Genomic DNA, 25,123 nt, shown 5'->3' on the forward strand with positions numbered 1-25,123 from the left:
AGTGGGGAACAGAACAGGCAGAAGGACCGAAGTACACGGCTGAGGGGAGCAGTGGGCGGCAGGAGAGGTCTGCGCGCCATGTGGGACCCTCGCCGGCCGCTGGGGAACAAACCGGCACTGCAGAGGCTGCGGGCAGCTTCGCAGCCCAGCGCTCAACCTCTGCGCCACCAGGGGAGGCCTTGTTCATGTTCTTAATTCTCAATATTTCAGTGTCAATTTTCAGTGTGTGTGATATAATTTAGGGCTCATTTAGCACCACACAGGTTGGGCTTTTTATGCTTCCTGAGGCACTCCCTGGCAGAGCTGAGGAAGGTTGACACATGTGTCCCCACAGGAGGAATTCATTACTAGGTGCCAATTGTCCCCCTAATTCTTTTTTTTAAGATTTATTTATTCATGCACACAAGAACTGGGGTACAGCCCAGATGTGCAGGAGGGTGAGAGGATTCACCGGAGACAGAGTGGGGAACAAAACAGACAGACTGACTGAAATACACTGCTGAGGGGAGCAGCAGGCGAGACAGGGAGGTCTGCCGTGCCATGTGGGTATCTCCCGGGCCAGCCAGGATTGAACCCACGCTGCAGAGGCTGCGGACAGCTTCTCAGTGCTGCGCTCAACCGCCTGTGCCATGAGGGAGGCCCTGTCCCCCTAATTCTTAATGTCCAAATAAGTTTTTAAAATGCAATTTTGATTTTGATGTGATGAACATGGTCACTATATTTAATAACACTCATGCATATTTGATAGCTGCAAAGAGTTAATCTTAGAACTTCTCATCATAAGAAAATAATTATTTTGTAACTCTGTGTTGTGATGAATATTAACTAGACTTCCTGTGGTGATCATTTCATAATATAGACAAATATTGAGTTTTGACATTATATATTCAAAACTAGCACAATGTTATATGTTAATTTTACCACAAATTTTAAAAAGCATCAATAAATTCTTTATTTCAAAAGCCATAAGGGCTAAAATGCTAAGTGGATCTTGGTTTGGTCTTGAAACAGGAAAAGAACATTAATGGAAAAACTGGTGAAATCCCAAAAGACTCTGGTGTTTAGTGTCACACCAATGCTAATTTCTTAGTGTTTGTAAAGGCATCAACATTATGAAAGATAATATTGGTGAAAGGTGTACTTGAATCCTATGTGATATCTTTATAATCTTTTATAAATCTAAAATTATTGAAAAATAAAAAGATTTTTTAAAAAATAATGATACCAGACTGATAGAGGACATCTTGGGAGTTTGAAAGGCAAACAGAATGGGGCAGAATCTCAGTAGTGAGAAGGACCTTGGGTACAATCTAGAGTAAATACTTATATCATAGTTCAGGAAGGCAGGCCAAAATCAATGAAGCAGTTACGTTAAATAAAGGTGCCATTACCCTAATCCTGATTTATGGAGTGCTTTGCAGCTTATAAAGTATTTCTCATTCATACTTTCATTTGCTCATTCATTCACTAACAAATGCTTATTATCACAAACTTTGCCAGCTCCCAGGAATATGAAGATCAATATCATCCAGTCTATGCCCTTAAGTTCTCCGTTGCTTAATTGTATTTGACCCCAATTCTGGGAAGTGGATAGGATTACTATTCCCAGTTTATACACAAAGGACTGTGGCTCAGAAGCATTAGGAGACTTGCACACTCAGAGCTAATGAGCAGCAAAGACCGAACCCAGGCCAACCAATCTTGTGCCACAGTGCTGTGGGGGATATTTGATGTCGGCGGTATTTTTGTTCTTAGATAAGCTGTAGTGAGTAATGGGTGAAAGAAGATATGGCATATAAGAACGACTTCTGAGGGCAAGAGTACTGAGAATGGAAGCAGAGGGTTATGGCAGATCCAGGAGTCTTGCCAACTTTCCATCAAGATCACTCCCCTAAATGCTAGCAGTCAATTGTCTGGGGGAACATGAGCTTTGCAAAAGTGGCTCTTGCTGTGCTCATAGGACATAATACAAGGTGCTTTAAAACCTTGTACACACACGCACACACACAAACACACATATATATTCACATATGTGTGAATATATACATGTATATAAAATAAAATGTATTTTTCAGATGAGAGAATGAAGTTTAGAGAGGTTGAAAAACTCAGTAGCAAATGGTGAAGCCAGAATTTGATTCTCAACTTTGTTCCCACATCCTGATGGTTTCAAAGAAGATAAGAGGCAGATTATTTCTCTAGCTTCTATAACAAAGACATACTGAGTTGGAAGGAAAAAACTGAATGTTTTTTTTTTTTGATAAAAAAAAAACCCCACAAAGGTGATTGAGAGTGAGAGGTGTGGAGCAGAGGAGCTCCTGAAGCTGTTTATTTTACACCCTCATCCTGCAACAGATTTTGTTCCTGAGGAAGTAGTGATGGGGAGGACAGATCACTCCCCCTGGTTCATGGACACTATTTGGAAGGAGTTACAAGCCCTTCCTGGATTTGAGTGATGAGTTTTGAAAAGCCAAGTCTGCCCCTAACCATGGAAAATGCTCTGATCATCCAGTCACTTGTTCATGCATCCATTTTTCCATGAAATATTTGCTGGACCCGGTGCCAGGCAGTAGGAAAATACACAAAGAAGATTGAATGATCTTTTCATGCAAGGACTTTGCCATCAGCTGGGGGCATTGCTATAAAAAGTGGGTGTGTATCAGAAGCTTAATCAACCAACCTCCCTGAGCTCGCTTTAGAGAACAGCTCAGCAAAGCATAGGAGTACACTGAGTAGAGACCATGCAGGGCGGCTCTCATAGAAGATACTCGTGACTGCCATGTGGAATAAATGAAAATGATGACAGTGATGCATAATTTATGAAGCATTGTAAGACACCATCCCTAGAATTTTCCATGTATTGCCTTATTGGTTCTTCATACTAACTTTAAGAAGTGTGTGCTATTATTATGTCTCTTTACAGAAGGAAAAAAAGGTTATGAAACCTTCCCCAGGTGACACAGTCAGGGTGGGTGCCCTGATCCATCATCGTAGCCCATCCACTAAATTACTCTGTTCCAGATGAGTGTGAAAACAAACCTTTACCAAGATCCAGATCTAGAAGGAATGATTTCAGTTTCTTGGTCACACACATCCCAAACTTAGTGCAGGTTCAGTCAACCAAAATATGAAGGCAGGGGGTCAAAGCTGGAGGAGGGGTGCTCCCTCCCAATGTCTAACTTTCACCAAATATTCTTAGGCCTTGGGACTGTAATGTCCAAATAACCTTCATAAGCAGTGTTATCTGAGGTGTTGTGAGAGAGACACACACTTCCTATGCAGGATGTGGGCCTGGCTAACAACTGGCAGGGAATTCAGGGGACTTGGACTGCCTTCAGCACTGGCACCCCATGAAATGGGGCAGTTTATCTTCTGACATTTATTTTTACTTAAGGGAACTTACCACCAGAGAAATGCTGTTCCCTGTGGTGGTTTTAGCGAACAACTGTTCTAGGGAAATCACAGCCCTGCTGAGTTCTGAAAGGGCCATTTTAGAGGAAGGCAGTGTTTTATTGATGGTAATGGGGAGAATTGGAGAGCAAAGGTTTGGGTACCTGCTCTTTTTGAATACATGTGAGATGTTTGTGACCCTTAGAACTTTCAATTGAAGTTACTCCCATGTATGTTGCTAGAATTCAGATAGACTAGAATGCCCCCAAAAGCCACTCTTCTAATAGCCCAGACCCTAGCTGTCCATCCTGATCACATGGCCCCCTTATATGTGCCAGGGGGTGTCCAAAGTGCTGGTCCCCCTGATGAGATGCAACAGTGGTAGAGCAAAGGAGGCTGCATCAATTTACATCCTAATATGATTTCTTAGTCTCCTTGATATATTTATCTCTTGATACAGCTGATCTCTCAGATCTGCAGAACTTCACACCAGCCCTGAGAACAGGGAATTCAGTCTAATCTGCATGGTCGACCAAATAGCAAACCCATCTCCTAATTTTTCTCTCAATTTGAAAGAGCTGTGATTAATCCAGTATAGTGGTGGAGCACAAGTTGGTTGAACAGAAGCATGAGTAGATAAGTGCATATTTGAAATTACCTATGTATGAATGAATGAATGAATGAATGAATGAATGAATGAGAGGGATGTATGCTCTCTGACTAGAGACATGAAATATATTTAATATCTAGTTGTGTGAGATTTACAGATTTTTTTTATTGCTAACAACTAAAAACAATAAAATGAACTACAGTTGTTGGAGATTTTACAGTTGTCAGCAAAGGCTGCTCACCTGTCAGCACAAGGTCCTTATTCTTACGTTATCCATTTTATTTTGGGGAAACTTTTTTTTTACTTGGAAAGAAGTGTTGTGCTCCAAGAGTTGACAGGCCATGACCCACTGACAACTGTAAGATCTGCTCACTGTAAGGGAATAGGATCCATGAGCAGAAGGATAGGAAATTTAAAAAGCAGAAGGAGCTAAAGACCTATTTTCGAAGGACTTGCAAAAGCTCTCACTCCACATAAGTCAGGAATCCACTGTGGCCTGGTAGAGACGGTCACCCTCATTGCAGCAAAAAATGGCGAGCCATAAGGCATTGGTGCGTTGGTGGGCTATGGGACTGGAATGGGAGAAAGTCGTGTTAGAGACTAAACAAAGGAAGATATGATTATATGGGTCTAAGCCAACTCTTGATAGGGAGCTGCTATGTAGATAAGGGGTCTGATTTCTAGACCAGCAGCAACCCAGATTGAGTAAAAAGTAAAAATTCATATGGTTGTAGGGAGGGTCTGCAGGCCCAAGTGATGGGGTAAACACTTCACAGCCCTCCCTAGGACATGTCAGTATGGAATGTGGATTCTTTCAAGCTGAGGTCACTTGAGGCCCTGCAGGACCTTAGGACACTCTTATGACTCCCTTAACTACCTGAAAGCTAGGCTTATTACCTGGGACCAGGACTTTCACCAGACTTTTCTCACCTTTCTGTCAGAAAAAGCTGTCTATATGGCAGGGCAAACACCTAGTTATAGAGCATCTGTTCTTCATCACATAGTCATCCTCTCCTCATCATGTAAGTCCCCCTCCTCCCTCCTAGAAGCCCCTAGAAGCCCCAGGCTCCTATCCTATTCCCTAGCTCAGGACAAATACTCTCATTCTACCCCGTGGACTGTAGAATCTACATCCATGTAGATTTTCCATGTCATTAAATTTTCTCTTTTCTGCTACTAATCTGTCTGATATTTGTTTGATTGCTTGGCCATCCAAAGAAGAACCCTGAAGGGTAGAGGGACATTTCCTCCTCACCTCAATGTCTCTTTGAAGAACTAGAACTGAGCAGCAACAACAGGCTGAGACCCTTAGAGGGAATTTGCGTTCAGTTCAGTTGGTCTATCACCACCATGGCTTCTCTATGCCAGGACCCATGGTGGGCAATGGGAACAGAGTTCTCACCACAATACTCCCTGACCATGCAGGGATTATAGTCCTATTTGTGGTAGAGATTCCTGAATAATTAGTGGTTCCAGCTGGTTCACCCTGGACAAATCATTTTTGCCCATCTGGACTTCATCTGCTTCCTAGGGTCATAGTGAACAAGCACCGCTGTGCTCAATGTTCAGGGTTCACCTCTTAAGCAGAAGAAACCATTATTTGAAGTCATCATTTCATTGTTTCCCTTTGTCTCCTTTGTATTTTAAACTCAAGTAGAGTGAATTACATTTTTTTATTTTAAAAAGCATGAATAATACAGTCTTGCATTTGCAAATTTCTAGATGCCTTTAATTACATCCATTTATGCACCTTTCCATCTAGCAGTATATTCATAGCAGTCTATCCAGAGCAGTGTTCCCCAAATTTCTTTCAATCAAAAGACTCTGAATCACTTGAAGTTTAATGATGAGCAATATATCATTTCTACAAATATACCAGAGTGTGTGTTATTTGTACAAAAAAATAGAATAATACATTGTTAGAATTCTAGGTCCTAACTCAGCAGCTATAGGAACTGGGGGTCTGGAAGGGGTCAACCTGAGTGTCATTGGAGTTGGTTTACTTGAGATTGTTCTCTTCCCTTCAGGTACCAGACATGCTCCAACAATGGACTGGTGGCAGGGTTTCAGAGCCGCTACTTCGAATCGGTGCTGGATCGGGAATGGCAATTCTACTGCTGTCGCTATAGCAAGAGGTGCCCCTATTCCTGCTGGTGAGTCTAGTGGCCAGAGCCAACCTGTTTGGACCCCTGTAGCTGGAGAGGAGACTGAGTGCACTTTTTCTGCTTTCAGATAAGCCTGGGCTGTCAGCAACATGCTCTGGACATGGCAGCTAGCATATAGAATGGAGCGAGTGAATGAATGAATGCAAGAATGAATGAATGAACAAATAAATAGGCTAAAAAAACTTTCATACTGGGAGGAATCTTACAGGTCATCAACTCCATGCCCCTACACCCCTTTTCTTGATACAAAAGAAAACAAATAGAAAAATTTTCCACACTCACCTGCTGTTTCCGAAGGATATGGCCTCAGACCTTCGGTCTGCTGACTCCTGTTCTAGAGCTCTTCCTTCTATCACACTAACTTCTCATCACATCCAATGCTGCTGGGCATGTTTGGGGATATATTTTTCCTATGTTTTCCTTCTTTGGAAAAAAAACAGCCTTGTCATAGGTCAGAGTCACACACATAGTATATAATTATAGATGGGAGGAGGGGGAATAGGTGAGTATTTTCTAGATCGATTTGTAATTCTATTCTATCTAAGTCTGAAATTTTATTCCTTTCCCGCTCTCTGAGTGACACCAAATATTCCTGACCTAGGCTTCAAATTGACAAGGAGAATGTGTATATATTTATTCCCACCGATAACTTACACCAGGTGTTGACAACACTTGTCTCAAGTTCTTTAGTCTGCAAGCAATCCAAGCATTTCTGCCTGGGACAAGGGGATCCCGACATGTCAACATTTGAAGGCTGACTCATTGAAGTGATTTATCTCTCTACAGGGTGATGCTGGAAGGGCAGCCATGCGGGTTATGCTCATTCTCTTCAACTAGACAGAATTACTCCACAGATGCCGCAGTGGGACATAATGTTTCTAGAGACAGGCTACTCCAAAAGCTTAACATTTTTTTTCTGTTGAAAGTAATGACAAATGGTAAATTCAGAGCTCAAGGTCAGCTGATAGCAGCAGCAATATGAGGGAGCAAGGACAGGTTCTAACTCCCAGCACGACAGGGAGTGGCATGTCTAAGATGTTTGACAGAACTATGTCGGGTCCTGAATCCAAGACCTTCAGGGCCCACTGGGTGGAATAGAGAGAAGCAGCATTAAAGAGGGCAACAAAAAAACCTAAATTCTCTTCTCTGTGCTGACCCTCCTCTCTCCCCTTAAGCCCCTTTCTCCCCTCCCTACTAGAACTATACCATCTTGGAAAGTTACTTTACTTCTTTAAAGAAACTCACCTCTATCACTCAAAATGATGTCCACCTTTTCTGAGTCTCTGAGATGTCTGAGAATGTGACGAAAACTATAGGCCATGCTTTCAGGGTGAAAATGCACTTAGCACATCTATCCAAAACCAGAATCTCAGTGGCCAACAAACTCCAGGACTAAAAGATCTTTCAGCTTTCTCTAAAAATGTTTCCCTAAAAACTTCTTGACTCCAAGAGTACTATTGCAAAGACAACCCCAATGTCTTTACTGTTTTTAAAGTGGGAATGGAGTTTCTACAGATTACTGAGTCCCAAAGAGAGTGGAGAGTAGGTAAGCACCTACCTATCTGCACTGACCCAAAGAGCTTGCTTGACCTTCCCCAGTGGGCTACAGAATGCACCCCCTTTGTTTGGAGACATTAAAAACTATCTGAGGGGCCTCCCTGGTGGTGCAGGGGGTTAAGACGCAGCACTTTGAAGCTATCCAAGGCTATGCAGCATGAGTCCGATCCCCTGCCAGGGAGCTACCCACATGGTGCAGCAGACCTCTCCTGTCTCACCCGCTGCTCCCTTCAGCAGTGTATTTCAGTAGATCTGCCTGTTCTGCTCCCCACTCTGTCTCTGGTGAATCCTCTCACCCACCCCCACACCTCTGGTCTGTACCCCAGCTCTTGTATGCATAAATAAATAAATCTTTTTTTAAAAATGGATTATCTAAAAGACTAAGCAGCAAACTAGTACTCAGGCAGTTAATTCATCACTATTTTAGTAAGACTTTCCCTTAGCCATGTTCCAAAAGAGTATTTCTGAGTTGGGTTACCCTGGACTGCTGGAGAAGTGAGTTTAGGAAGGAAAGGTGGTAGAAGGGAAGTCATCCCAGAGTGGGCTATGGTGAGAGGATGGACAGCCTTGTGTCAACAGGAGGACCCTGTCCCCCTGTGGGGGAGCATGTTCCTTGACCTTCCTTGATACCACTTTACCTTCCTTATGCCACTTAATACTCTACATTCTTGCTACATAGTATGTTTCCCACTTTCTACCTAGACTGGGGGAATCTGGAGGAAACACAAGACTCTTTGGTCTTTGTATCCTCAGTGCCTGGAATAGTGCTTGGAACACGTGTCAATTATTTTTTTTATTAGATAATAAATTTTATTGTTATATTCCCCATACAATTGCAGCGCCCCCATTCTGACCCCAATCCCTCCCCTCCCGCCCCTGCCCCCCTAAAAGTGTCTCTGGTTCATAGTTTTTTGTTGATTTTGATTTTCACTTTCTTATAGTTATTCATTTTCCTGGTCCCTTATTTAAGTTTTCTAGATTCCTGCTATGAGTGAGACCATCCGGTATTTTTCTTTTTCTTTTTGGCTTATTTTGCTGAGCATGATCCCTTCCAGCGCCATCCATGTTGCTGCAAATTGCATGTGTTTATCTTTTTTGAATGCTGAGTAATATTCCATGGTATATATGTACCACATCTTCTTGATCCAGTCATCTATTTTTGGCATTTGGGTTGTTTCCAAAGCTTAGCTATTGTAAACAGTGCTGCTATAAACATAGGGGTGCAGGTGTTCTTTGGAATGGATGTTTCTGTGTCCTTTGGGTAAATACCTAGGAGTGGAATTGCTGGATCATATGGAAGCTCTATGTTTAGTAGGTCCAGAAATCTCCACACAGCTTTCCACAGTGGTTGGACCAGTTTGCACTCCCACCAACAGTGCAGAAGAGTTCCTTTTTCTCCACACCCTCGCCAACATTTGTTGTTGCTAGTTTTTTTTAATATGTGCCATTCTCACTGGTGTAAGATGGTATCTCATGGTAGTTTTGATTTGCATTTCCCTGATGACAAGTGATGTTGAACATTTTTTCATATGCCTGTTGGCCATTTGCATTTCCTCTTCAGAGAAGTTTCTTTTTAGCTCTTCTGCCCATTTTTCGACTGGATTATTTTCTTTGTTGTTGTTGAGTCTCATCAGCTCTTTGCAGATTTTTGTGATCAGTCCTTTATCATTAGTGTTGGGTGCAAAAATGTTCTCCCAGTTGGTGGGGTTTCTCTTTGTTTTTGTTATTGTCTCTTTTGCTGTGCAGAAGCTCTTTAATTTGATGTAGTCCCAGCTGTTTATCTTCGCCTTCACTATCACTGCTTTGGGTGATGTGTCTGTAAAGATGTCTTTGATGTGCAAATCACGTAGTGTTTCGCCTATATTTCCTTCTATATATTTTATGGTTTCAGGTCTTATGTCTAATTCTTTAATCCATTTTGAGTTGATTTTTGTGTATGGTGTGAGGTAGTGGTCAAGCTTCATTCTTTTGCATGTAGCGACCCAGTTTTCCAGCACCATTTATTGAACAAACTTTCTTTGCTCCAATGCATAGTCTTTGCTCCTTTGTCAAAGATTAGTTGACCATAAATCTGTGGGTTTATTTCTGGATTTTCTATTCGATTCCATTGGTCTGTATGTCTGTTCTTGTTCCAATACCATGCAGTTTTGATGATTATGGCTTTGTAGTAGAGTTTGAAGTCTGGGAGTGTGATGCCTCCATTCCCTTCTTTTTTTTTCAGGAGAGCTTTGGCTATTCGGGGTTTTTTGTGATTCCATATGAATTTCATCAATAATTGTTCTATTTCTTTGAAGAATGACATTGAAATTTTGATTGGAATAGCATTGAATCTGTATATTGCTTTTGGAAGGATGGCCATTTTAATAATGTTTATTCTTCCAATCCATGAGCAGGGGATGTCTTTCCATTTCTTTGTGTCTTCTTCTATTTCTTTTAACAGTGTTTTATAGTTTTCTTTGTATAGGTCCTTTACCTCTTTTGTTAGATTTATTCCCAAATATTTGATTTTTTTTTTCAATAACGAAAGGGATGGTTTTTTTGATTTCTTCTTCTTCAGATTTATTGTTTGTGTATAGGAAGGCTACTGACTTTTGCGTGTTGATTTTGTATCCTGCCACTTTACTGAACTGATTGATGAGTTGAATTAGCTTTTCTGTGGAGTTTTTGGGGTTCTCTATGTATAATATCATATCGTCTGCAAATAGTGATAGTTTGACTTCTTCTTTTCCTATTTGGATTCCTTGGATGTCTTTCTCTTGTCTTATTGCCCTGGCTAGGACTTCCAGTATTATATTGAAAAGCAGTGGTGAGAGTGGACATCCTTGTCTTGTTCCAGATCTTAATGGAATTGCTTTCAGCTTTTCACCATTGAGAATGATACTGGCTGTTGGCTTGTCATAGATGGCCTTTATGATGTTAAGGTATGTTCCTTGTATCCCAAGAATTTCAAGGGCTTTTATCATGAATGGGTGTTGCACTTTGTCGAAAGCTTTCTCAGCATCTATTGATATTATCATATGGTTTTTATATTTCTTTTTGTTGATGTGTTGGATAACGTTGATTGATTTTCGGATGTTAAACCATCCTTGTGCCCCTGGAATGAATCCTACTTGGTCGTGGTGAATTATCTTATGGATACATTGTTGGATTCTGATGGCTAAAATTTTATTGAGGATTTTTGCATCAGTGTTCATTAGGGAGATTGGCCTGTAGTTTTCCTTTTTTGTGTTGTCCTTGTTCGGTTTTGGTATTAGTGTAATGTTGGCTTCATAGAACGTGTTTGGTATTGTCCCTTCCTTCTCAATTTTTTGGAAGAGTTTGTGAAGGATAGGCACTAATTCGTCTCTGAATGTTTGGTAGAATTCATTTGTAAATCCATCAGGTCCTGGGCTTTTGTTTTTGGGGAGGTTTTTGATTACCATTTCAATTTTGCTAATTGTAATTGGTCTGTTTAGGTGTTCTATTTCTTCTTTATCTAGCTTTGGGTGATTGTAGAGTTGTAGGAATTTGTCCATCTCCTCTAGATTGTTAAACTTGTTTCCATATAACTGTTCATAGTAGTTACTGATTATTCTTTTGATTTCTGCTGTGTCCGTTGTGATTTCTCCTCTTTCATTGATGATCCTGTTTATTTGTGCTTTCTCCCTTTTTTCCTTTGTGAGCCTGGCTAGGTGTTTGTCTATTTTATTGATTTTTTCAAAGAACCAGCTCTTGGTTTCATTGATCTTTTGGATTGTTTTTTTAGTTTCAATTTCATTTATTTCTGCTTTGGTTTTATTATTTCTTTTCTTCTACTGGTTTTGGGGTTTTTTGTTGTTCTTTTTCTAGATCTTTGAGCTTCGAGATTAGGTTGTTTCTTTGAGTTCTTTCTTGTTCTTGATGTGAGCTTCTATTGCTATATATTTTCCTCTTATTACTGCTTTTGCTGCATCCCATACATTTAGGATATTGGTGTCCTCCTTGTCGTTCAATTCAAAAAATTTTTTAATTTCTTCTTTCATCTCCTCATTAGTCCAGTGGTCTTCCAGTAGTGTGGTTTTTAATCTCCATGAGGTAGGAAAGTTCCTTGCCTTCTTTTTATGGTTTATTTCTAGTTTGATGCCTTCATGGTCAGAAAAGATGGTTGATATGATTTCAATCTTGGTGTATCTGTTGATGTTTGTCTTGTGCCCCAGTATGTGATCGATCCTGGAGAATGATCCGTGTGCGCTTGAGAAAAATGTGTACTCCGTTTTTTTGGGGTTTAGTGTTCTATAGATGTCTGTTAAGCCCAATTGCTCTAGGTCCTTATTTAGAGCTTTGGTTTCTTTACTTATTTTTTGTCTTGTTGATCTATCCATTGTTGATAGTGGTGTGTTGAAGTCTCCCACTACGTATGTGTTTTCTCTGATGTCTGTTTTCAGAGAGGACAACAGTTGTCTGATATATTTTGGTGCTCCTTCGTTTGGTGAGTATATGTTAATGAGTGTTATTTCTTCTTGAAGTATTGTCCCCTTGATCATAATGTAGTGACCATTGGGGTCTCTTTTTATCTTTTTGAGTTTGAAATCTGTTTTATCTGATATAAGTATAGCTGTTCCTGCTTTCTTTTTTGGTCCATTTGCTTGTAGGATTGTTTTCCATCCTTTAACTTTGAGCCTATTTTTATCTTTTGTAGCTAAATGTGTTTCCTGGAGACAGCAAAAGGTTGGGTTTTGTTTCTTAATCCAGGCTGCAACTCTGTGTCTTTTTATTGAAGAGTTTAGTCCATTTACATTTAGAGTTAATATTGATATGTTAACATCTGTATTTGCCATTGTGTTTGTCTTTCCTTTGATTTTATTTATTTATTCTTTTAATAACTTTTTTTTTTTTGGCCTTCTTTCATTGTTATTTGTCCCTCTGAGGTTCTGGCTTTAGGACTCCTTGTAGTATTTTTTGGAGTGGGGGTTTAGTTGCAATGAAATTCCGGAGTTTTTGTTTGTCTGGGAAAGTCCATATTCTTTCTTCAAAGAGGAAGGAGAGCTTTGCGGGATAGAGTATTCTTGGTTGGCATCTGTTTTCTTGGAGTCTGTTGACTATGTCCCTCCACTCTCTCCTTGCCCGTAGTGTTTCTTCGGAGAAGTCTGATGTCAGCCTGATTGGCTTTCCTTTGAATGTGATCTGTTTCTTCCCTCTTGCCAGCTTCATTATTTTTTCCTTGTCCTGGATTCTTGGGAGCTTTACTATTATGTGTCTTGCTGTATTTTTCCTTTCGTCGTGGAAGTTTGGTGTTCTTCTTGCTTCTTGTATATCAATTTGCAGCTCCTCCTTCACATTTGGGAAGTTCTCTTCAATTATCTCTTTGAATATTTTCTCTGTTCCTACTTCTCTCTCCTCTCCTTCTGGTATTCCTATAACTCTTATATTTCCTTTCCTCATGGAGTCAGATAGTTCCCGAAGTCTTTCTTCATTCATTTTCCTTCGTACTTCTCTTTCCTTTTCTGTTTTGGTTCTTTTTATTTCTGTGTCTTCAAGAGTACTTATTCGTTCTTCCATTTCATCAATTCTGCTTTCATTGCTTTTCCCAGAATTCTTTAGTTCTTCCATTAATTCTTTGATCTCCTGCATTTCTTTTACTTCCCTCTTTAGGGACTCAATTTCATTCTTCTGATCGTTGATTATTTTTCCCTTATCATTGTTTTCCTTTATGACTTCTGTCAGTTTTTTATCACGGCAATTTTAAATTCTCTTTCTGGAAGGCTCAGAAGTTCTTCCAAGTTACTGTCGTTGCCATCTGGGGGCTGGTTTTCTTTTTGTGGTGTGCTTTTTCTCTGGAGAGTTGCTAGGTTGCGTGTGGTTCTTCTCCTCCCTACTGTCTGTTTTCTAATTTGCCGTATGCGTTGGGACACTGTGTAGTTGGGACTGGCCGGCATCTTGGGTGGGCTTCTCTGCTCCCCTCTGGTTCCTCCAGGAGTCATCTGTCAGTTTCAAGCAGTCTTTACTGGAGAAAGGTCCCTGTTCTAAAATGCCGATGTGGGGACACACTCCCCTGTGCGCCTGGTCTGCCCCGGCGGTGGGTTCCTGCTCCCCCTCTGGGCTTGGACTGCAGGCCAGATGGGGTCTGGCGTGGGCGAACTTCCCCCGCTCACCTCTGGCTCCTGAGGAAGCCTTCTGCAGGTAGTCTTTACTGAAGAAATGTCCCTATTCTATAATGGTGATGTGGGACACACTCCCTGTGCGTCCAGTCTCAGGCACACTCTTCTGCGCGCTTGGTCTGCCCCGGCTGTGGGTGCTCGCTCTCCCTGTGGGCTCAGACTACTTGTTCGGAAGGGGCCCGGCGTGGGCTAACTCCCCAGCTGGCCACTAGTTCCTTCAGGAGCCTGTGCTGGCTTCAAGTTGCTAGGTGGCGCCAGAGATCTCTCCTAGAGCCCTTGGGGAGCTGATTTTCCACCCCATGGGACAGGGAGCAGAGCAGGGATGGTAGGGTACACCTCAACGGCTTTGGGGTGCTGTGTCTGCCTTGTGCCCCACCGTCGTGGGGAACCCACGCCCCTAATTTCGTGCCCCGGGTCTCAGTTCCAAAGCCCTCAGTTCCAGGACGCGGGCTGTAGCCCAGATCAGTGGCGCGGGAATGGTGCCTTTTGAATCCCGCTCCCCTGCCTGGGCGCCTGGTTCCTGCTCACTCCGGGAGGGCCTCCGCGCGTCTCCCCGCAAGCCTAGGTCGTCTCCCCGCAAGCCTAGGTCGCAGGCGCGGGGACCTGGGCAGCTGCGATCCGATCCGCGCAATCCGCGCCGCTTTCCCCGCTCAATCCTGCTCCGCGTCTGTTTTTCCAGCGCCGCTTTCCGCGCAGGCTTACTGGGCGGCCGGGTCTGTGTGCTGGGGCTGGTCTCCTCCTGGGCGGGGCTCTCTTCAATGGCGCCCGGAGCTCACCTCCGCGGCAGATCCTGCAGGGTTCTCCACAGCTCCCGTTCACAGGGTGTGGTGGCTGCAATAGTTCCTTTCCACTCACAGTCCCGCTTGCTGCGTCCTTTGTTCTTGTTGGCCGTTTAGGTTTGTTGTTTCCTCCTCTCTGCTGGTCGGAGAGTGCCGCCTCTGTGGGCGGGGGAGGGGAGCAGGGTTCTGCGCTTCCCTCCCTTCTGGTCCTCTTTTATGGCCACTTTCTTCTTTGGGCAGTTTGCTGGCGTCACCCGTTTATCTTCCGTGTCCCGGTTCTCACTGGGACCTGCCGCTTTTCCTCCCTATTCACTTTTTTTAATGGGAGATCTTACTCGCAGCGTCTCCTCGCCGCCATGTTGCTCCGCCCTTCTCCACGTGTCAATTATTAATAATGATTGAATGAATGTTCAAATACTGCAGAATAAGGTAAAGTGGCCCAGAATGTATAATTTACTCATATGAAAAGTTTTTTTAAAAAATCTACCCCCATTCTGACACTGTTGCCCTAGAATATAAACTCTGCAAAAGTAGAGATTTTTGTTTTGTTATACCCCTAAGCCCTTAAATAATGGCAAGCAATATTAGGCACTCAGTAGCATTTGCTGAATGAATGAATGACTTCAGCTTATCTCCTAGTTTTGTGGTGATGATTAAGTGAGTTAATAGACACCTTGTATTGCCATGGGTGCTAATTCCACAGTCCTGTTCTATCTAAAGCAGGATCCCCTTCACACCTGCAACAGCAGAGAACTAATCTCCTCAGCAACAGGCTGACTCTGCCCAAGGTCATCACAAGGTAGAACTGATAACTAAGTTGGTTATGCTGAAGAAAAAGAGGCTGCCCGCTTGGACTAGTCTCCTGTGTGTGTTTGGTGGTGGGGGTGGGGGGGGGTGATGTACTGAATCATTCTTCCCCCTCAAAGAGTAGAAGTGAGCTGGGGCAACTTCAAGTCTCATCGCAGTGAAGCCCAGGGCTTCTGCAAGGTGAGTGGAGCCTGCCGCTTCTGCCTGCCATCCAGCCTCCACTAGCCACCTGGCATCTAGCAAACAGAAGAATAAGAGGGAGTTGACTTAGAGCCTAAGACTTTAGGTGATGAGGCAGGCAAGAAACCAAGGTTCACTGATTTTAGGAAAGCAACAGAGGCAGGTAGTAGAAGTAAGGGTAGGATAAAGAAGCATCTGCATTTTGCCAGAGCCCCCATATCCTATGGACTTCAGTGATCTGTGTCACAACCCTAAGTATTGCTGCTTGAAGCTTATCTGTTTATTGGTTGCCAAGACCTGAAAAACCTCTCGGATCTTTGTATCTCAAAATCCCATGAAATGTCCAATGATACCCCAGATTGCCAGTAGATAGGGGGTGGGGGCTAGTTCCTGGCCACTCCTGCATGTTCCTCACAAGTGTTAGATTCCCTTCCACTTACGCACTTTAGAAATGACTTAGAGGCAGCCCACCAATTAAGAGGCTAAGAATTTAAGGAACATGTTTATGTGTTTGTGTGTGTATAAACCTCAAAGTTCTGAGGTTAAAGAGGGACACATAGAGACAACTTCTATTCTTCTTGTCTAGAGACAAATAGAAATGAACAATTTTCTCCTAAATTGCCCCAAACATCCAGGTCTCCAAAGCAAAATTTGCCCCTAGGTTTGATATGCAGTGGTCTTCCTACCCTCTCTCCCACTCTCTCCCCACCCCACCCCATCCTCCAGACATGCCACTGGTGCTGGGTACCAGTGGGTAGGGGGAAAAGAGAGAATTATTTGGAAAGACATGGACATCAACCTGGAAGTAAGCCAGCTAAGAAACACTTCACTTGGCTGGTGTCTATTTCTCATGGCAGAGTGTTAGACCTGAGAGCTACCAGGTTGTCAAAGAAAATGGTACTTTTTCAAAGAAAAACTTGGAGAAGCAGCAAAAAGAGCTTGCAGGGTGCACAGCAGTTTGTGGTACATGACTCACTCTCCCGCTGGTGTGTCTAGACAATTTAGTGGCATTTTTTAACTGCCTGAGTCATGACATTATATGTCTTTCTAAATTGAACAAAGCCTCTGTGACATAAATTAGGCCTTATTTTTTCCATATCTTGCATATTACCTGGCACAAAACAGGCCCTTGATAAATTTTTCTGAAGACTCATAGCACCTTGCAGACCACTAAGAAAGTTAACGATGATGAAACTTAACATTGGTAGGATGATGTTTTCTAGTTGAAAATGACTTCTTTCACTTGCATTATTTAATTTGATCCTTCTCATAAGCCTTTTGAGTGAGAACCATTTCCCTGCTCCAGCCCACAGTGAAAACTGTTTATAATTCCCCTATTTGAAACCTTCCCTAGCCTCAATATAATGAACTTGAACGACCTTCCCTGAAACAGGACATGTGTGGGTGGGGACATGTTTTCTCTTCTCACTTTGAAAGCCCTTCTGCAACACTGAACCTGACATGGTTTTGAATAAGTTAAGTGAGCATCTACCCTCTGTGCTTGTGAGCATTTAGAGATTAAGAAAGAACACCCCCTCTGTGCAGGAAAAAAAAAAAAAAACCCAAACACACACAAATCAAACATCTCCCAAATGAATGCAGGATTTATTTATTTGGTGGGAACCAAGGTCAGTTCTCATTTCAGTCTGGGCAATTTCTCATTAGATATTATAGCATCAGTGACCTCTAGCATGAAGTGAATTCCTTATAGATGCAGACAGCTGTCACTTTCACCAAAGAGGAACCACTGGGTTAGATAGAATGTTAATTTCACTTGTTTGTTTACATATGAGAATTTGAATTCTCAGTCATCTGCAAGCCACACACATGTCCCAGAAGCCACACTTCTCTGAGACAAGAAGCCCTCCAAAGATCTCCAGCTGCCTCATCCAACACACTGACTGTCCTCCATCAGCATGTTGAGGTTGTCCAGGCATGAACTGTGGATTCCAGGAACCCACCATTTTGAATTGAGTATCTATTTTCTTTTCTAAATGACTCTTCTCCAGGTCAGTATTCTTTCATTCGGTTCACTGAATAATATATTTTGACCAAAAAAAAAAAAAAAAAAATAATGTCCTTCCTCAGAATCAACATCCATATCCTTCAACCTTAAGATTTTATGGCTCTCAGACTTTGCATTCTCTACTACCTGGCTCCCCTCTCTCTTAGTTCAAGTCATAAGCCAGAGAATGGTTTTTCCTAATTCCTAGATAGCTCTAGGTAACAACAAAATCAGTTAATCAGAACATTCTTTTCTCTTCATCCAAACTACTTAATCAAAGCTAATCTTTAACTTATACCTCCTAGCTTAGATTTCAATACAGATAGTGTTTGCATGATGACTCCCCATAAAATCACAGCAGGGGCCTCCATTGCAGTATCAGTCACCCCCACCCATTCAGATGCCAGCTGCAATACGACTCCCTGAGGTCTGATAAGAAGAACAACTTCTACACAGATACCTCTGAGCAGGCTGCTATTATAGAAATGGAGACACTAACACTGAGAAAATAGGATGGATGCTACATTTTTAAGGCAGCTTGCACTGAGTTTAGGTGCTTCTGTGCCCTGCAAACAGCCATTGCCTTCATTGCAGGATACACAGATCACTCCTTTGGGAGTACAACAACCCTTCTTTACTGGAGCAAAATCAGTCATATGTTGCATCAATCAGAATGGCTGTGACAATTATTGTGCCATATTTATAACTTATATATATATTTGCTCCTGCATGGTGCTGATGCCTCCTTCTCTGTGCTCACTTCAAAAGCAGAAATCTCAGAGATGTGGCTGGCTCTCTGGTAAACATTGGCTGACCCAACTCAGCCCCTACCAGTACTTAGAACAAAGTCAATCTTGCAATGACAAACCCAATCTGTTGCTTCATTCTAGTTCATCTGCTTCCCCTAACTGGATTCTAGAGGTGAGCATTCATTTCTTCTTGTGCTAATTCATTAATTCATTTAATCTGTCATTCAGTGACTGTGAATGGATATAAAATAGGGGTACAATTCACAATCCCTGACTCAGTTTCTAATAATTATTTATTGAGTCCTTATCATATGTTTATATTTTAACTCATTTGTTTCTCACACACAGATGCCATTATACAGATGAGGGACTGAAGTGCAGAGTTGTGACTTGTTCACGTGGCAAACTTGATTCAAGCAGATCTAACTCCTCCAAATCCCACAGCATAGAACTCTCTCAATTGACATAAAGAAATAAGACTATATAGGTGAAGCAATAAATCTCAATACAGTAGGAATCCAGGAATGAAAATACAGAAGAAAGTGGTTATTTTAGGCGGAAGGGATATTTTGGCTGATGTGCAAGCTGGGGGGCAACCAGGATGTAATTTAGTTGATAAAAGCCAACATAAGGCAGAACAAATGTGTTCTCTGACCAACCCTGAACTTGAACAGTGGGCTAGAAACTCAGTTCCAAGAGAGCAGTTTGGAAAATATTCAAGGACTTTCCTATTCTAATTTAAGCCACAGATATCTCTGGAACTGTCTCCCCAGTGTTGTGATGCATATTCGAAAGCTGTTTGAAATGTAAATCTCCAAAATGCCACAAGAGGACAGATATGAACATTCAGCATTCTTTCTCACACCCCTAGGGCTCAAGGTCTCTCCTGGAGAAGGGTACTTTGGAGACTGCAGAGGTTCTAGTCACTCAATTCCACTTGGTCAATCTCCCACTTTGTTTGGGGATACTAGGGTGTCTTCACCTTTGTTGGTCTATTATGTGTAAATAGATTTAGTTTTATTTGCCCTGTCTTTGCTAAAAATGCTTCAAAAAGATTCTGATGCAGCAGGTATTGAGGATGCTAGGCCACTGGCAAAGTAATCTGACCTGGAAGAATCTCAATCATTGTTGCCTACCTGGAAAACACTATGCAAGAGACTGAGGGCAAAGAGATTGTTTATTTAAGATGCTTCTCAATGACATGCTCTCAGAAAGGGATGCCCTCTTTACAGTTGCATAGAGAATGCAGGCCGATCTTAACACCTCCATTCTACAAATGTTGAGTCTTTCCTCCATGCCATTCCCTGGAGGAGACCGTAAAATCTCCTGCACATACTGAGTGTATATGCAGTTGTGTACCGAGGAACTCACTGCCCTGGTTGTCATCATGAAACCAGATGTTGCAAAGTATTCTGTATTAAAATTCTAAAGCTAAATATGCACTATTGGCAAGTAATTAGGACATTAGAACAGGCTATTTAAAACAAGGTGCTAATTGGGTAGTGGAGAGAATGGGAGCAAAACACCATTAGAAACTGAATTGTCCAAAACACATTTCTCTAAAATGCTACTGGAGCATAGACTTAGCACTAAAGAATCGGATGGAAAAGACTTTCAGCCTTTCCTCATTCTGAAAAAGGCTTAAAAAAATGCTGGAGAATGGCTTTCTCAGACACCCAATTCTGGTTTGTTAACATGTAAATGCTGGGTTTGCCTTTCCGGTTGGGAATCTGTGGTGTGTTTTCTGTATCTCACAAAGTGATATCGATAAGGTTTGAAAGGATTGGCGCAGTAAAGAGAAGGAGAGCCAGGACAAGTTTCTATCAGGCAGAAACTTTATTGTGCCCCTGGGTGAGATACACTGACCCCCATGGGGGTCAGAGAAGTCACGCCCATTGTGGGGGGAGATGTCCTTTTATAGGGTGAGGAAAGGTTAGGCAAGAAACTGGATATGCGGAACCGAAGTTGTTTTTTTGGTGGTTTCTGGTTGATCACTATCAGGTCCTGTTTGTGTCAGGTAGAGGCCTCTGGTTCCAGGAGCTGAGGCAAAGGTGGAATTCCCTCTGCAGTTTCAAGGCCCCTCCTTGTGCCCACAGCCTGAGGCCCTTACCAGGCCCCCTGCACTGACCTTACAAGGTTGAGTACATGACACTTGCTGACTTACAGTCATGAAGCCATCTGTTCAGACACAAGTGGGATCTTGGACCTGAAATTGGGGCCTCTGCGGTGACCCCAATTAATCCACTGGTTCTAACTGCTGGCAGATCAGACAGACATGACAAACGATCCAATGCTATGAAATATAAACTGAGGTTCAGCCAGTTGGCCATCAACACAGTGGGTTTTGATAAAATCTTATACTGAGTAACTTTCTGTTGAGGAATAGACTCAAAACCTTTTCCTTTAACTATTGAAAACTTAATCAGTCTTCAACCAACCTCTAATAATGAGGAAAATTGACCTCCTTATCTCTCTAAATAACATCTCCATTCTCCTTTGTAAAATGAGTGTGATAGCATCTATCTGGACTAAGCTCTGTGAAATCTTATTCTCACAGCAAAGTAGTCATGAGCTCTGGTGGCAGCAGCTTGGTCAGTGGTATGGGCTGGTCAGTAATTGTTTATCGATCCTAATTGGCTCTGTTGATAATTTCAGTGCATTAAGAACCTTAGATAAGCAAATCTATATATATCTTAAAAATCCCTTCAGTGTGAATGAGTGTTTTTCAAATCATAACTAAGGTATTATTTGTTTTCTTTGCATTTCATTCAAAGATTTGTTAGGGGGAAAAGGATGATGTCCTAAAGCTAATTCCATACAGGCCTGTGGACTCCACCCCCACCCCAGGCCAAAGCCAAAAACACTGGGAACTCAAATCCCATCACCACCAAAGGGAAGGTAGCTGGGACCTGAGGGTGGGGTTAAGCAGCCAGGTTGATATAAAAAGCAGACACGTGGGCTTTGGGGGGTCCCCCCATTTTGGCTCTCCACCAGCTAGCAGTGTCTGGCCAGCTCTGAGAGTGACTTTGAGTTTCCAGGTCGTCTAATCGGGTAGGACGCATTAAAGACTTTATTTCCATATTTTCTCCCTGAGTTGTACATTTTCCTTATTTGCTTTTACCTTGTAAATAAACCTTTTATTAACCTTTTGTGTGTGCCTGTAGTGGAGTATTAATAAGTTCCTTTTAAGCGCGCGGGTGAGGACCCACAGCCAGAAACCCGTTCAATATCGGGGCTGCCCTATAACAGATTGATCTAACACAGGAAGTTGAACTAGCGGTTCTATTATCAGGCTCTCAGTTAGCTTTGGAACACTGTGTCTCACTGTGCTTGCGGATGCCAGGAAAAGTATTGTGAAGTAAGAAATAACTAAATAAATCTTAAAAAAAAGAAAAAGAAAAAGAAATAGTTCCCCAACGGTAACACTGTCACTCATCCAAACATGATAGGAAACCACACACACACACACACAATGGTTCTTTGTAAAGGGATCTATAAGTCTCCCAATAGAATTGCTTCAAAAACAGGCTCATTTCAGTACATTGAATAAAGGCGCCTTTCTGACCAGCCCTTCCCTTCGTCTTGCCAAACTGAAGGCTTGTTTGATTGTTTTAATTGGTCGAGGAATGTATGGCAACGCTCAGTATGAAGTGTGCTTTGCCAAAAATCTGCCTGGAGTAACCTAGTAATTCACAAGGAAGCTGGAACCACACTGAGCTCTTCCTGCAGCACCCCAGCTCACGAAAACCTAGTCATTTTGTCTTTGTAGTTTCCTTTCATTTCCTGACAGGTCCATATGCCTGTCTCAGTGTCAAGTTCTGAAAGTTTGAATTCTTATTTTCTCTCTGATGAGCTATTAATGGAGTTTTCATTTATTAGGATGTGTGCATGATGTTAGTAAAAACTAAATGGAGACAAATTTCCATCCAGGACCACATTGAAACAGTGTCCTCTGTGGTTAGTGTTTGCAGGTTCACTTCTTACCAAGGATTAGTTATATTTTGTAGCCCAAAGTAGGGGAAATTTCCACCAAGATCCAGCCTTCTTCCTGAATCTACTTAGCCCTGGGTATGGTAAGATAATCTAAACTTGATCACATGGTTTTACAGCAAAAACAGAAACAAAAATAAAAATCAAAGTGAACTCCTGCCTGGGACTAATATGGAAATATACAAAGGGGGTAGAGAGAAAATTTCCTCCCATCCCTCTGGGTTCTTTTGGGGTGATAGAGCAAGCAAATTAACATCAAACAGATTAGTTGGAGAAAAAATATTTAATTCGATATGTATGGAGAATCTACATGGGTATAAATTTTAAAGCCAATGGGGCAAAACAAAGGTAGTTATCCCAAGCTAAGGAGTAGGATAAAGTCCTGGGGCTTCAAGGAAAGAATAAGGGACTCATGTGATGATGACCAAATGCTCTGTAATTAGCTGTTTTCCCTGCCTTGTAGACATATTTCTCTAAATGAAAGACTATGGAGAGAACTCTAAATCTGGGCAATTTCCTCAATTTTCATTCTTCTAGGTAGTTAACGAAGTGCTAAAAGTTTCTCTTGAGCCAGCAGGGCATCAGTTGACTTTAGCTCAAAATAACCCATATGTCAAGATGACACATATTGGGAAGGTTCATTCTGAACATCTTGGGGTTGGGCAGTTGGGTGTGCTGTCATTCAATACCAATGAACACAACATATACTGCTTCTTCTCCAGGGCATTCTAGGAATCCCCTGGACAGCAGTACCCCCACAGAGAACTTCCCAGACAAACTATCCAGTTGGAACTTATGGCTAGTCACTACCAAAAATGAAAATATCAGAGAATGCTAGCTAAAGAAAACATTAGATAAATCCCCTTCCCTTGGAAACTTGAAAATTAATAAATTTTAAGTGAAAGACATTCTTTTACATTTTATTCCAAATATATTTACTTCTCTAAATAATCTGAAGACAGATTGTTAAAAACTTAAGAGTATTTTTTGGTTTTTTCCCCTTTTTTAATTTAAAAAATTTTTTACATCATTGTTCATTTTAAAACATTTTTTACATCATTGTTCATTTTTAAGCAATTTGTACATCATTGTTCATTTTACCCCCATTCCCTCAGGTGTAGTCCCCATAGAGTTTCCTTCCCCAATGCACCCATGCACCATCACCTCAGTCCCCTGTGCTCCTCCCTCCCTCCCTCTGATCCCTCTCCCTCCTCCTCCTCTGCACTATGTCTCTGATTTATAATTTTCTGAAAAACTTAAGAATCTTAAAAATAAAAATATAACCTGGTTATTTCCAAATAGTTTTGGCAGTTGGATTTGATGTAATGAGATATTGTCACATGGAGATTTTGCCTAAATAGAAATAAAGATGTTTGTGTTCATTTTCATACGTTGTGTCCAAAGAGTACTTCCAAATTTCTGGAAAATATTTGTGTTCCCTGAAGTAAGGAAATACACCCCACCCAATTTCTTTTCATCCCAATTTGCATTATTCCTATTCTCAATATCTTCCTCTTTCTTTGGATAAACTTTGGCACTTGTTAGAATTCTCATGGATCACAAATCAAGAGGATCCAAGTGAAGTCCTATATGTTCACTTATCAGTCATTTAACATTTTCGTTAGAAAAGGGAAGTGTTTGATCTAGGTCTCCTTAGAAGCACAAAGTAAATTTCTGAATTAGCAGAAACACATGCAATCCATTCTAGTTTGGACTTGACATCCCAATAGAGAATAATTATTTCTTAAGAAGAGAAAAATCAGAGAACAAGGAAAATGCATGATGTGGGAGAGAATGATTGTGCACCAAGAAAGTGGGATTTTAGTACTCTGGTTTCTTGGGCTCTGATATCTTGGGATATCTCTAATTCCAGGTTATCTTGGGCTAACCACTGACCTTGCTGCATTCAGACACCGAGATCCTCCTTGGAGACCTTCTGGTTTATAAATCAATCTTTTTCAAGATTCCATAGCAATCCTGACAATCTTTTTTTTTATTTTTATTTTTTTAAAGATTTATTTATTTACGAGTACAAGAACTAGGGTACAGGCCAGAGGCATGCAGAGTGATAGGATTCACCAGGGACAGAGTGGGGAATAGAACAGGCAGATTGACTGAAATACACTGCTGAGGGGAGCAGAGGGTGAGTCAGGAGAGGTCTGCTGCGCCATGTGGGTAGCTCCCTGGCTGGGCGTTGAACTCATGCTGCAGTAGCTGCAGATAGCTGTATAGGTTGTGTCTTAACCCATTGCGCCACCAGGGAGGCCCCAATCCTGACAATCTTAAGTCTACATGGAGATTATATTTCTATCAACAACATACAATGACGTGGTGAATCCATATCAGCTAAAATTACCAACACTCACTACCTGTTTGTTAACTGAGCAGCTTTGATGGTGCAGCTAGGGTTTTGGCAACCCATTTCATATTGAAAGGACTATTTTGGTCTTGAAGATCCCAACTGGTGAAACCCTTAAGAAAATTAGGATATTCTAGATTTATTCCAGAGTGGAACTTAGGGAGAACAGGGAAAATAGGGAATGGCTTAATATTGGAGGAAAAAGAAAGAAACAGGAGGAGGAAGAGAAACAAAATTATTCCTAATGATTCAGCTCCTACCATGTGCAGTACATCACACATAATTGCATTTGTTCGGATGATAAACCTGTACCATAGTGTTCATTTTTCTGTAGATCAGGAAATTGAGATTCAGTGGCTGGCTCTCCCAAAGCCATTTATTTATCCAGTAAATACTTACTATGCACCAGGAACTAT

At 41.7% G+C, this 25,123-nt stretch overlaps 1 protein-coding gene across 1 annotated transcript in view; it reads left to right on the top strand.

Moving 5' to 3' along the window:
* Positions 1-25,123, top strand: part of DPT (dermatopontin) — a 37,278-nt gene that overhangs the window by 5,355 nt on the left and 6,800 nt on the right. The window contains exon 2 of the mRNA XM_037506534.2: positions 6,028-6,153. Coding sequence (XP_037362431.1) covers positions 6,028-6,153 — 126 coding nt within the window. The remainder of the gene's footprint in view (positions 1-6,027; positions 6,154-25,123) is intronic.

The sequence above is a fragment of the Talpa occidentalis genome, unplaced genomic scaffold (assembly GCF_014898055.3).
Source record: "Talpa occidentalis isolate TD23 unplaced genomic scaffold, MPIMG_talOcc4v2.1 talOcc4.12, whole genome shotgun sequence".
Classification (NCBI taxonomy): Eukaryota; Metazoa; Chordata; class Mammalia; order Eulipotyphla; family Talpidae; genus Talpa; species Talpa occidentalis.